General features: G+C 39.0%; 1 protein-coding gene across 1 annotated transcript in view; it reads right to left on the bottom strand.

Annotated features, from left to right (window-relative positions):
- Nucleotides 1-1,187: 1,187 nt before the first annotated feature.
- The window catches only part of YTHDC2 (YTH N6-methyladenosine RNA binding protein C2), a 32,686-nt gene continuing 20,736 nt past the window's right edge, over nucleotides 1,188-13,137 (bottom strand). Inside the window, exons 24-30 of the mRNA XM_064735494.1 lie at nucleotides 12,483-12,592; nucleotides 6,732-7,021; nucleotides 6,153-6,330; nucleotides 4,959-5,162; nucleotides 2,999-3,181; nucleotides 1,798-1,897; nucleotides 1,188-1,636 (exon numbers count right to left, since the gene is read on the bottom strand). Coding sequence (XP_064591564.1) covers nucleotides 1,808-1,897; nucleotides 2,999-3,181; nucleotides 4,959-5,162; nucleotides 6,153-6,330; nucleotides 6,732-7,021; nucleotides 12,483-12,592 — 1,055 coding nt within the window. The 3' untranslated portion in view covers nucleotides 1,188-1,636; nucleotides 1,798-1,807. The remainder of the gene's footprint in view (nucleotides 1,637-1,797; nucleotides 1,898-2,998; nucleotides 3,182-4,958; nucleotides 5,163-6,152; nucleotides 6,331-6,731; nucleotides 7,022-12,482; nucleotides 12,593-13,137) is intronic.

The following is a 13,137-nucleotide window of genomic DNA, read 5'->3' on the forward strand; positions in this document are numbered from 1 at the left end:
ACAGCTTAAGGGACAATCAGTCCACATCTAAATGCAGTGCATGAGAAAATACTGGTCAGTAGTACAGTTATTTGGGTGATAACAATATTACACAATCCACCACGACTGGGCTGCCTCTAACATCTGAGCATACAAAGACTTACATGACCACATCTGTCAGGCAGCAGGGTACAATCTCTTCTCCACACAAGTGACCTATGCTGGCCAGTGGCCTTGTGGAATGCAAATGCTATGGCTGGACTCTTCTTTTCACCATCAAGCTGCAGAAGTACCATTCGGCTGGTTAGCCAAACTTTACACTCGCCCGTGCTCCCTCTCTGTACCAGTTCTGTCTCTGGAGTGCACAGGGCCCTGTAAATCTGTACACGGCAGTACTGCCCCACATTACTGGATGGGCACAGGCCTGGAAGTACTGTAAAAGGCAGGAAGAGCCTCATGCCTCCCTTCTATGCACTGTCTTGAGAAACTATTTCTTGGGCATACCAGCCTTACAGGCACCCAGTGAGTCTTGGCAAAGGTCAAACTGATGGCTCATGTGTGGAAGTCACCACACAGAATGCAAAATGAATGCATGGGGTAATATCCTGAACAGACAAGAGGAAACAGGTGGAGGCTCAGAAGCAGAAAAAAATCTTGGTTTGACCTAAGAATGACCACAAACACTGCTGACAGTGATCACACCCATTTATACCAGCCTTGAGTACAGTACGTTAAGGACTAAGAAAAAGCCAAATAAACCAAGACAGCAGTGGTGTGGAAGAAAAAGAAACAACTTGAAAGAAAGCATGAAGACAATGTTAAAGGATCAAGGAAATTGTACTGCTAAAAATTTTTATTGTTTTTTAAAGAAATACAAATCTTGTAACACTGCCTGAAGTACCACTTGGCCACAGGCCTCTGAAAGACTGTTTCAGCTTCTCAAAGGTGAGTCATGTCTTAAAGGTGAAAAGTAACTGAAACTAGAAACATCAGTGGACGCACCCAATCTCAAAAGTCTCATGCTCCTTTTTTTCCATTTAAATTAAATTAACTTAAAATAATTAAATTTAACAATAAATAAACACATAAATAAATACAAACAAAACCAAAATAAAATAAATATAAACAATTTTTTTTGCATTATCTTTAAATAAATTAAAAATTAACATTTCCAGCTGCTTAGTTATTTGTATGAATATATTCCGCTCTCTTGCACTGTGGATGTGGAAGTACACTTAAGGAGCCTTTCAGCATATTTGGAGTTAGTATTTTTTTTAACCGAACCGCAAGACTGATTAATTAACATTTACATTCTCATACCTTTTACTGGGTTGAGTAAGCTTTAACTGTAAACTGCATACCTAAACTGTCTGTTATGCTATCTTGAACCCACAGACAACTTACATGAGGTCCCTTGTTTCAAACTTTGTTTTCAACTTAACTGTACTTTCAAGTATCAACTGCACACTCCTGTAAAAAACCAACTCAGTCAAAACACAGGCTGGCAAGTAAACACTGAAAACAACGCAATTCCCTCTTATTTTTCCATTTCTAGCTGCCCAGCATGAGGAAGAATGTCAGGAGGCTGTTGCGTCACCTTCTTCCTCATCTTTATTGTAGATACGCTGCTGGTTCTCGTGGCTGACGTTTCAACAACCTAAACCAGGTGAGAAAAAAATCAAAATGAATAGAATATTTAGTGCCAAGTGTACTTGCTCTTCCACAAGCTATAAAGAAAAGACAGTAGTGTGATGATACACTGTATCTGCATGGGTCTTCTTCTACCACAAAACCAGCAAGCAATGCATGGAAAACTACCTCTGTCACATTACTTGGTGTGCTCAGTCAGTTTTTTTCCTGACAATGGAATACGGTCCCAAAGCTGCAGCAACTGCTCTCCAACTTGTGGTTCCAGCTCCTAGAAATGATCAGGAAATCAGGGAAGTTACCTGCACTGCTACTACTGAGCACATAGAAACTATTTATTACTGAATTTTTAGATGACGTTGCTGGTTATTGCTTTCAACCCTTCTGGAAGAGCTCATCTCTTTTGCTATTGGGACAAGCATTAGAACTCGCAGCAAAGCAAGGTGTTCTTACTAGGGCTGAGCAAGAGGTAAAAACTTTCACAAGCCATCCTGGCCTACAGGCTGTTTGGAGTGTTTTCATTGACAGTGAATTGTCAGTTCTCACAAAGACAATTCCCGGTGAACACCCTACCACCATACACGAGAACAGATGCACCAGACACTTTGGACCTCCCACAGATCAGTCACTTACTAACTAGAGATCATTATTTTCCACATCTTTTAAGTTGAATTCCATCAAGTGTGGTAGAGAATATGAAAACAGAGGTCACAGGAAATACAGTGGCCATCCTTTCCTTGTACTTCTCCTTTCCTCCAGTTTCTTACAGCTGGAGAGAGGATGTGAAGGAGAGAAAGTAAAACAAAAACTTTAGCTCTTGAATCCTTAAGGAGATGTTCAGGGAGGGGATGGGGAGAGGGCAGAAACTGCCACACAGAAATTTTGTACCAATTCTTTGGCTTTTTCTAGTTGCATTTTTAGAGCTATAAAAAGTACAAGAACTGTCCTAAGCTTCACTCTACCTTAAACCTCAGGATTCTCTTCAGGCTTTACAGAAAAAAATTAATAATTTTGAACAGTTATTTGGGTGTAACAGACTATCTAAGAGAACACATCTCAAGCAAACAGGGAACAAACCTCCAGAACTAAATTACAAACTAAAAATCAAACCAAACAACTTCTTTTTGGAAGCATCCACCTTTAAATAAATTTTTTAACACATAAGCAAGAAACTTTTGATTTTATCAAAAGTTTCCATTACTTCAGCAGTAATTCTGCATTAGCTGAAGGTACAATACACTAATGAACTGTGAATTCAGATCAGCAGATACACAAACAAGTGGAGATAAATGTCAAGGCTGAACAAGCTAATAAAAAATACACCAAATACATTCAATCAAATAAAGAAAACTTCAGAAGAGAGTAACATTACCTGGCCATCCCTACTTATCTGTACTTTCTTACTGTCATTCCATGGGTTGAGCAAATGGTGTGCAAACTGAAAAGGAATGCTTTCTTTTCGGATCCAGTCCACCTTAAATACACCTCCAAAACCAGCAGATCCCCAGTCTTGACTTTTCTCACACCCAATCGCTGAACCCATTCTAGCAAAACCCTGGGACAAAAATTGAAATATGAAAGAACAAACATAATGAGGCCACACCTGTCTATGGTGGAATGAGATAAATAACCAAACTTCCTATGAAACTTTCAAAGTAATTTCAAAGTGATTCACCACGAAGCTAGAGGTTCCAAAATGTTTACATTCAGAAAGTTAGAAGAATCACTTCTTTTTCCACTTAAAATATGCCTTGTAGGGTTTGACCATAAGGAATGTCTCTCAATGACAAAATTATCACTAAAGGTTTTATGAGCTTTGTAACAGAATTAAAAGCTGTTGCATAACCACCTGAAGAAGAAGGAAGTTGAGATTAATATTCTACTATAGAACAGTCCATTAGATATTAATCTTGCTTGTTACTTTTAGGTAATTTTTGCAGAAATCCATTTGTTCCTTCTCATGCTCCCTCTATGTTAACTTTCACACAGAATTAGGAGACTGTAGCTGTTCTTCAAAGAGAAGTCAAAGTTGCTTTTATTTCCTGCTTTAGTGAAGCCGGATGAAATTCCAACACAACAAGTATTCAAAAAGAAAATAAATGAAATCTCCAACCTGAGACAGCATCTAACTTACTTAAGGATACCCTGATTTACCCACACACCAAACAAACTGAAAGTAAACACAACCCCCCACACAACATATCAATACACCATTCAGGTGTATCTATGCCATTTAGGACTTAGCAGTCCAAAAGATGCAGTTCAGTAAATTACCAGCACACACTGCTGTTGTAAGACAAGCAATCCTAGATAGCTCAAGCCAGATTTAAATGAGAATTAATAAAAGGAACAGAGGAAAAAATAAACATAGAATAGAATAGAATAGAAAGAGACAGTTGGGACAAGAGAAGATTAATAGGGAAGTTAATCTCACATTCCCATGAGAGTGCAGTGCACTGTCAAAACTGGAAGGAAAGGGCAAGGTCAACCACCTACACTCCTGACTTGAGGGTGTCTTCTCTTCCCCACTTTCTTGTCTGAGAGGACCAGTGCAACAGCCCATTTTCAGTGTCAACTCACTTGCTGAAAATTACTTTCCAGTATCTGCATTTGCCAAACCATCATATGTAATACGTCACAGCAGTCCTTCAGTGGTACTGCCAAGACAGCTGTGTTTGGTTGGTTCATTAGATTTTAATTTCAGCTGACTTTTATAACTAACTTATATGAAGAAGTAAATTGAAATTTCTTTACCTGGAACAACTGAATTTAGCTGAATCACAGCTAACCTGCAACTTTGCATTACCAGGTCACGTTTTTACTTCAAATTGACCACAGATTTGACCAAAAAACTGTTGACAAATATCTCACTGAATATGAAGTCAAGACAGAGCTCTGCAAGAATCATGGCCAGCTTCCTAATTGGAAGTGAATAAAACCAGTTTTAATCAAAATTATGATAAAGAAATGTGCGAGTTTCTTGGCTTTAGAGAGCTGTGACTTGACAGTAAGTGCTTGCTCACTTACAATACACATTTTTTGCATGCAAACAGTAGCAATCCTCTACTTTGTTAGGATTTTTGTTTCTGGTGGTTGTTGTTTTAGAGGATTAATGTATGGTACAAATATTTTTCTTACTCATAATGTTTGGAGAAAATTCCATCGCAGCTTTGAAATGCTCTTTCTTCAGCAAGCACAGACATTTGCACATTGCTCTGCTTCTCAGAAAGTCAGAAGCCATAAGCAAAGCTGTCCACACCAGACACAGTCATTTGCTGCATCCTCCTAAACCATCAACCACTGCTAACAGCTAGTTTAAGATTAAGACCCACCTGAAAGCATCCAGACCCTTGAACAGAAAATATTAAGTAAACCACGCTGCTCTCCCAAAAGGCTCCATTCAGTTTCCGTTCATTACTTGGTGTAGTGGACCATATTCCCTTCTGTTGAGATATATCAATGTTTTGCAAGTTGCTACTTTTCATTATAAAGTATCGAACTGGCATATTTTGTCTTGGTGAAGGAGATTTGCAACCCTGGAAGAAATAAATTAAATTATTAAGTACAATAAACCAGGCTTTATTTCTGAAGTTTCACACACAAGGACAGAAATCCCTTGACTGTGCTCCTCCCTTCCTCCTCCAGGTTCTAGAAGAAACATAAAATCTATCAGCTGGTCCTGTCCAAAATGGCTTTGAAATGTATTTCATATTTATTTAACATTTTTAAAGCACTTTTCAAAATAATAATTAATCCATGAGGGGCAGAAAACTAGTAAAGCAGAAAGGATTAAAAAGTCTAGTATTAATTATAATTGGTTTAAGTCTGACACACCTTGAGACGACACCAGAATTAATCATCCAAGAGTGCAGCCTACAGCACTACTTGTATTTCTACATTCAGGAAACATGTTTTCTTCCTTTTACACTGTCTTAATTTAAAAGCTGAAAGATTCAAGAGGAATTACTAAATCCTCCAATAAGTCCATGATGTTTCCTCTCCATGATCTCTTTAGTGTTACTGCAGACTACTATTCAAGTATATAGGGACAACTATGACAACAATCTCATTTAAAATGTGTGCTTTGTTAAAATAACCATCACAAAAACCCCAAGCAGTCATAGTAAGGCAGATAACACAGATTCAGTATCAATTATGCTATTACAGAAACAGAAAAAAGCAGAATCCAAAAACTTCAGAAGTGTTTGTATAATATACTTATTTAGTTGAAAAAAAACTAATACACATTCATTAGAACAAGGGGGTTTTTTTAAATCTCATTTTTTCTAATATACCTCATATAGCTTTACCTCAGCAGATGACAAATTATTTTTACTGTATTAAACTAGTGAAACAAGGATAATTAGTCTAGACTTTAAGTTCCAGAAGGAAGTATTATGCAGCTGTTATAAATTAAAAGTGAAGTTAGGTTCCTAATTTATCAGTAAAATACCTAATTGCAGAATGATATCAGCAAGGAATTCTATTACTTTTGAAGAGCAGGGTGATATGTTAGAGAACTCTACCTTTCCAGACACCGGAGAAGAAGGACTAGCACTGGGGCTGGAATAGCTACTGCTGTCTGCAGGCTTCACTGAGGACTGAGCTGATCTGTCATCTGAGGATCGTTTGGAGAGCAAAATGTCTTTTTCTTTGTACTTCTTTGGCTGGTGGAGTGCTGGAGATGTAGATTTCACTGAAACCCTAAAAAGACATACCTTGAGTTTCACAGGCAGTCACTGAACAATTTACATCAACCTGTCAGCCTACTGCACGACCACATGTATTACAGAAACTACAAAATCTATTAAACCCTAACTAAAAAAGCCATACCGATCATGCATTGCTTTTTAATGCTACTGTTAAACCTCTTCTGCTACTTCTCAAACATCGCAATTCATGGACAATATTCCTGACTGCTCTCTCAAAAAAGCAGGCCCAGGTATGAAATACTTCTTTATGGGATTACAATGCAGCATATAACAGTATAACACCTTTGAACTGTATTTCCACCACTTCAACCTCCTTACTACTAGCAGAAATTTAAGTGATGCTTGTATACATAATTTGCAACCTACAGTGAGCAGAAGACCTCAATATCTTACTTTTCAGCATTAGAGGAGTCAGACAATTCCGTTTCTGTTGAGCTTCTTCTGCTGTTGGTGGACTTCCATGTAGATGCCAAAGGAAGTTCTTCACAAGTCACAGGTCTTGGTCTCTGGCCGATTCCTGAAGGCTGCTGGAGACCTGCAGACTGTTCTTCAGCACTCAGAACAGCTGTAATTGCTCTTACAGTTGTTTCATCAACCTGAGACCACGGTTTAGAAGGAGCTCGCATACGACGCAGGAACAAACTGTGCCACTTCTGCCTGAGCTGCAACAGCATACCAGCAGCCTGTAATGGGTTCAAATTCTGTTAAATGCTGATGAAAATTAGATTAGACAGGTAAGAGGACCCTATCTTTTTCCTATCAGGCAGCACCTGGCATTCTAATATAAACAGGGCCTGAAATGAAAGGCAGGACTAAGGTCTTGGGGAAGGGGATTAATCCATATTTAAACTAAATGTTAATTTACTTTCTTTTCCTTGGGTGCAAGGTAATTTTTGAAACATTTCATTTAGCTCTGTACTAAACTTAGCTTTGTACTGTAAATCCACAGACTTTTTTTTCCTTTTTATCTTTTGAGAAAACCCAATCCTTTCATGCTTTATGCCCTTCCTCTCAAATCAGTCTCCACTCATGCACTCTTTAGTCATACTTGAGGGAAAAGAGCTCTAAGTGATATTTTTCTTACACAGACATCTGCTCAAATGTGATTACTAAATTCAGAAGACTATAGTCTAATTCCCACGTTATCAGAAATGCTTCCATTAAAATAAATTTTAAAAAAATCACTCTTTTGGACATGTCTAGGAGAGACAGTATTATTATTAGAGCTGGTGAAATTGTGTCTCATGACCCATAAACTACTCCTACCATAGCCACAGCTCCTCAATGACATAAAGACTTCAATTTCAAAGAGGTTTATATTTATCCTTCCAAAATCTGATGGCAACTTTCTTTCAGCAAATCCAGCTTCAAGTGCTCCTTTTTTGATCTGGTTTTGGTTAATCTTGCACAGAAAGAAGGACGCAATATGCCAATGTGACTGTTCTCTCAGCTCCTGCTCAGATTCTGGCGATCCCAGCTCCTGCTCTAGCCTGATGGAGCACCATGCAGGCAGGACAGGAGGCCAGAAGCAGCAGAAGGACCCTCATGCAGCCACTGTCACCTGCAGTTTGCTGTCCCTTGCAGCCATTATCTTTTGTCTGGCAGTCTCTTCAGAATCTGCTGACTTGTGGAAAGGGACAAAACTGCCAAGCTCAGACGTATAAAACATCATACAGCCCAGAAAGTTTTTGAAGGAGATCCAACAGCATCTGCACTGCTGAGGCTTTCCTGCTCCCTCGTGTGATAGACAGGACACCCACACCAAGATGGAGGAAGAAAGAGCACTCTCACTGTTGACTTAAATGACTAATTATTTTCTTTCTGTGGGAATCCATAAAGTTAGAGGGTTTTTAGGAAATGGTTAAAAAAGAGTATTTAGGCCTCAGGATGTGGCCCGAAGTTCTGTTACAGCAGAAAAGTTTCCCAAGCAGTAGACGTGACAAATAACAATAGGACTTTGTAGATTTGGCTTTAGGATGGCAACAAGTTTATTTAATGTATATCTTTAGAAGGTTACTGTGAATAGAGCTCTGTTCTTTGTCTTTTATGAACCAGTCTTTGTTCTAACTACTATTACATATGTTTTATAAGGATTGGATGGAAAGCTTGTCAATATGTCTTGTTTTGGTGCGATTGGTTGAAATCTAAACTGAGATGGTTTTATGTCATTCCGTTTTACCCCCCCTTCGGGGGCATTTTTCCATTAGGCCAGCATGCTGTTAACATCTAACAATGTTCTGAGGCTGATGTAATAATAATAAAAAAAGGCTGGTCTAAATTTGTCCAGTGTGGTCCATATTTGGACTTTTTGCTGCGGCACGTGGGTTCCTCTCTTAAGACGTGGGTTCTCTTCAACCTGGACTTCCTTCTTTGCCCATGATCCCGAAGCATTGGCCTCTCGTTATAATTGATTTAAAGGACTGTTTTTTCCATATTCCACTTCACCCTGATGACGCTCCAAGATTTGCCTTTTCAGTTCCCGTCATCAACCGAAGTGAACCCGTTCGAAGATACCACTGGAAATCGCTCCCACAAGGAATGAAAAATTCGCCTGTAATTTGTCAACACTTCGTTGCCCAAGCCTTGCATCCTGCCCGGCAGAAGTTTCCAAGATCCAAGATTCTACTACTACATGGTTGATCTGCTCATCACAGCCTCAACGCAGACAGAGATGCAGCAAACCTATGCTGGTGTTGGGACTGACATCCAAAAGGCTGGACTTGACATTTCTACAACTAAACTCCAAGGATGCAACAAAGACCCAAGGCTGAGACATCAGCTCTTCAAAGAAGATCATCAATTCTTCAAAGAAGACAACCTCGTCACTGGACTCTGGACACTGGACTCTGACTGTGGTTTGAGTTTTTCAGCTTTTCCCTCAATCTTTTAATTTAATTTAATGAATAGAAGGTTCAATTTTAAAGAATGATAGCAATGAGACTTTACATCGTTGGCTTTCCTGTCTTTTTACAACTTTGCAATATAGAACTAATCCATGTTTTGTTTCTCACATTAGGACATTCATGTCTCCGTGGACACGTTTTCTGGTGCAGCTTTTGCTTCCCTTCACGCAGGTGATACCAGCAGCCATGCTTGTCATCATTTCCTGCAAGCTTTTGCTTCATTGGGTGTACCCCAAGAAGTGAAGACTGACAACAGTCCTGCATACATATCTCAAAAATTGGCCACATTTTTAAATGAGTGGGGTGTTCGGCACATTTTTGGTATTCAACACTCTCCCACAAGCTAAGCAATCATTGAAAGAACACATCAAACCCTAAAACGCATATTAGATCAACAGAGAGGGGGAATGGGAGATCACCCCACAGATGAGACTGAACAAGGCTTTGATTAATTATTGGGGATTTTGATTAATAATTTGGGGAAAGGGTATGCTTTTGTCTCCACAGGTGCTGGAATTAAATGGGTTCCTGCCAGAAACGTCAAACCATATCGTACTTCAGAACCTGCAGTCGAGCCCAGAACCGAGGAAGCAAGTAGGCAGATGTGAACCGAATCGAAGGATCCCGGGTCTCACCGGACGCCTCTTGTGCCTGACGTTCTTTGTGCATCGGTGGAACCCATGAACTCTGATTTTGTGTCAATGTTATTTATGAATATGCTAATTGAATGCTGAATGTTTGTTTAACAGAGTTAATTTTTGGCAAAGGTTTAGGTTGTTGCTTTTGTGTAGAAAGAATTCTGCCAAGACTTAGTTCATGAAAGAGATGGGGCAAATTCAAATGGTATACTTGTTTTGCTTGATTTTAATTGTTTTTTGTCGCGCAGATTTGCCTGTGGATCAACCGAAAACGAATGTTTGGGTGACCTTAGCCAAGGCTGCCGGATCAGATACTATATGTCTGTCTAATTCAGAACCAGAAAAGCCTTTTTCAACCTGTTTGGTTGGTGTTCCAGTGAAAGAGTTGCCTTTGGTCAAAAAACAATCCAATGGTAGGCCAGGTGGAATTGACAATGGAAACAATCCCTCTTTCAATTGGAACATTTGGTCCAAAAAACTTCTCAGGGCAACATCTGAACCTCAAGAATTGGAAATCCTTGGTTCTTTGACCATGGATTTTTGTTTTACTTTTATGACTCGTGCCTGGCGAAAAGGTGATCCCCCAAAGTTTAGTGTTACTCCTCATTATTTTGCATATAAAAATTTGAGTTTTTGGTGTAATATTTCAAATAGTTGGGATGTGTTTCCGGAGACGGATCAATATCCACGGCAATTGCCGAAAGGGTATTGGTTCATTTGCGGAGACAGGGCTTGGCAAGGTATTCCAGCTCACCTTGAAGGTGGTCCTTGTAGCATTGGTATGCTCACCATAATTGCCCCCACTGCCAAAGCAGTGATGAAAAAGAAACAAAGGAAAATGAGAGCTGCTCCTCATTATGATGAGAACTGTCAGAGTGATTTTATGCCTTGGAATGCCGCCAGAAGGGTTTCAGCAGGTATATTTTTACCCCAATTGGCCTCAGCAGTGGCATTGAGACAATTAGATAGAGTTGGATGTTGGCTGAGCAAACAAGCTAATGCCACATCCTCTGCAATCAGTGATATGTTGACCGATGTTGATAGTATTAGACATGCTACTCTTCAAAACAGAGCAGCCATTGATTTTCTTTTACTGGCACAAGGGCATGGTTGTGAGGAATTTGAAGGATTGTGTTGTATGAATTTGTCTGACCATTCTAAATCCATTCACAAAAGCATTCAAAAATTGAAGGATCTGACAGCCCAAATTAAAGAAGATGGAGATTCCTGGTTGGATGATTTGTTTCAAAAATGGAGTTTTGCACCTTGGCTAAGGCAACTTTGCAAGATAGGTCTTTATGTACTAGGTGTTCTAATACTGATATGTATAGTGGTACCTTGTGTACTTTGTTGTGTTCGGCGAATGATGAACAAAACAGTCCGAGAAGTTTTTGTCATACAAGCAGGAGATTTAGGAAGTAGAAGCACAGAGAGTGTTCGGAATCTCACGAAAGCAGTAGATGAAGGTATAGACATGAACGAAGGTTTTGAATTAAGACCTTGGAATCGACCAGAGTTTTTTGAACAATGACTTGTAACTATTACCAAACATGATTCATATCTCTTTCAAGGATGGGACCATCACAGCATTAAGTTGCTGTGCCGTAATGTAGCAGTGCTTTAGTGCAGATAGGTCTCCAATAGATAATAAGCAGAAATTTTACAGTAGAGCTATGAAACGCAAGTAGTAAGCGACAAGAAAATGAAAGATTCTGGGTCAAACAGAGAGGGGGAAATGTGGGAATCCATAAAGTTAGAGGGTTTTTAGGAAATGGTTAAAAAAGAGTATTTAGGCCTCAGGATGTGGCCCGAAGTTCTGTTACAGCAGAAAAGTTTCCCAAGCAGTAGACGTGACAAATAACAATAGGACTTTGTAGATTTGGCTTTAGGATGGCAACAAGTTTATTTAATGTATATCTTTAGAAGGTTACTGTGAATAGAGCTCTGTTCTTTGTCTTTTATGAACCAGTCTTTGTTCTAACTACTATTACGTATGTTTTATAAGGATTGGATGGAAAGCTTGTCAATATGTCTGTTTTGGTGCGATTGGTTGAAATCTAAACTGAGATGGTTTTATGTCATTCCGTTTTACCCCACCTTTGGGGGCATTTTTCCATTAGGCCAGCATGCTGTTAACATCTAACAATGTTCTGAGGCTGATGTAATAATAATAAAAAAAGGCTGGTCTAAATTTGTCCAGTGTGGTCCATATTTGGACTTTTTGCCGCGGCAAGTGGGTTCCTCTCTTAAGACGTGGGTTCCTGACACCATTGGATCTATAGCTACCCTGGTGCCCCGACACTTTCCTTTTGCTCACAGGTAAAATAATTGAAAGGTATGGGTGATAGGTTATGAAACATTGCAACTTGGATGTTGAATACACAAGTTCAAGCGACAGACACCTCTGTGCCAAAGGGGATTGAAGTCCTTTAATTATTGATGAGCTCCTGAAGTAAAGGTTAAATCACTGAGTATGTAGTTTGAGACCAAATGGACCATGACATTCTTAGAGAAAATTCTTGGCTACTGAAATGTTACAAAAATCTTTTCATATCTTTTTACAATTCTACATGAAGCAAACCTAGGACTGATTTCTTACTTACCTCAGGGTCCAGTTTGAGATGGAGCCATTCATCCAGCTTCAGTAGTGCCAGATTAGCAGTTGTTTTGTCCTCCATTTCACTGTCACTGCTATCATTAGATACCCCTCCTCCTGAATTAAAGATGAAAGTATTATTATTAGTATTAGACAAAAGTATTATTATTAGTATTATTTCTACTTATATACAAAGAAACTAACACTACTGTATTAACAGCAATAATATTTTCCCTTCTAAAATTGACTTTAAAATGTAAACATTTGTAAAACTACCTCTTCTTTTCTGCAAACACACTGAAAAGTCTTTACTCCAGATAGCAGCAATCAAGTAGCCAGACCTGCTGTAGGTCCTACTATGTAAAAACCTGTACTGATATGATCGGACTCAACTCATGTACCCTCACCAGTATTCACAAGCCACTACCCAACTTTTGCCTAAAGCTGTTTGCAAAAGCACACGTGGCTCTATTTCCTAGTAAAACAGCAGATTTAAAGACTTAGTAAGGAAAAAATATACATATGGCTATTGATTAGGAATCCTTATTTTTCTGAAGTGCAATTCAATCAGCATGAACACTTCTCTAAGGTTAACAGTTTAAAAGCAAGACAGGAAAGCTTCAGAAATAAGTTGGACTTTTAGTTTGATTCCAACTATGAGA

The sequence above is a fragment of the Zonotrichia leucophrys genome, chromosome Z (assembly GCF_028769735.1).
Source record: "Zonotrichia leucophrys gambelii isolate GWCS_2022_RI chromosome Z, RI_Zleu_2.0, whole genome shotgun sequence".
Classification (NCBI taxonomy): domain Eukaryota; kingdom Metazoa; phylum Chordata; class Aves; order Passeriformes; family Passerellidae; genus Zonotrichia; species Zonotrichia leucophrys.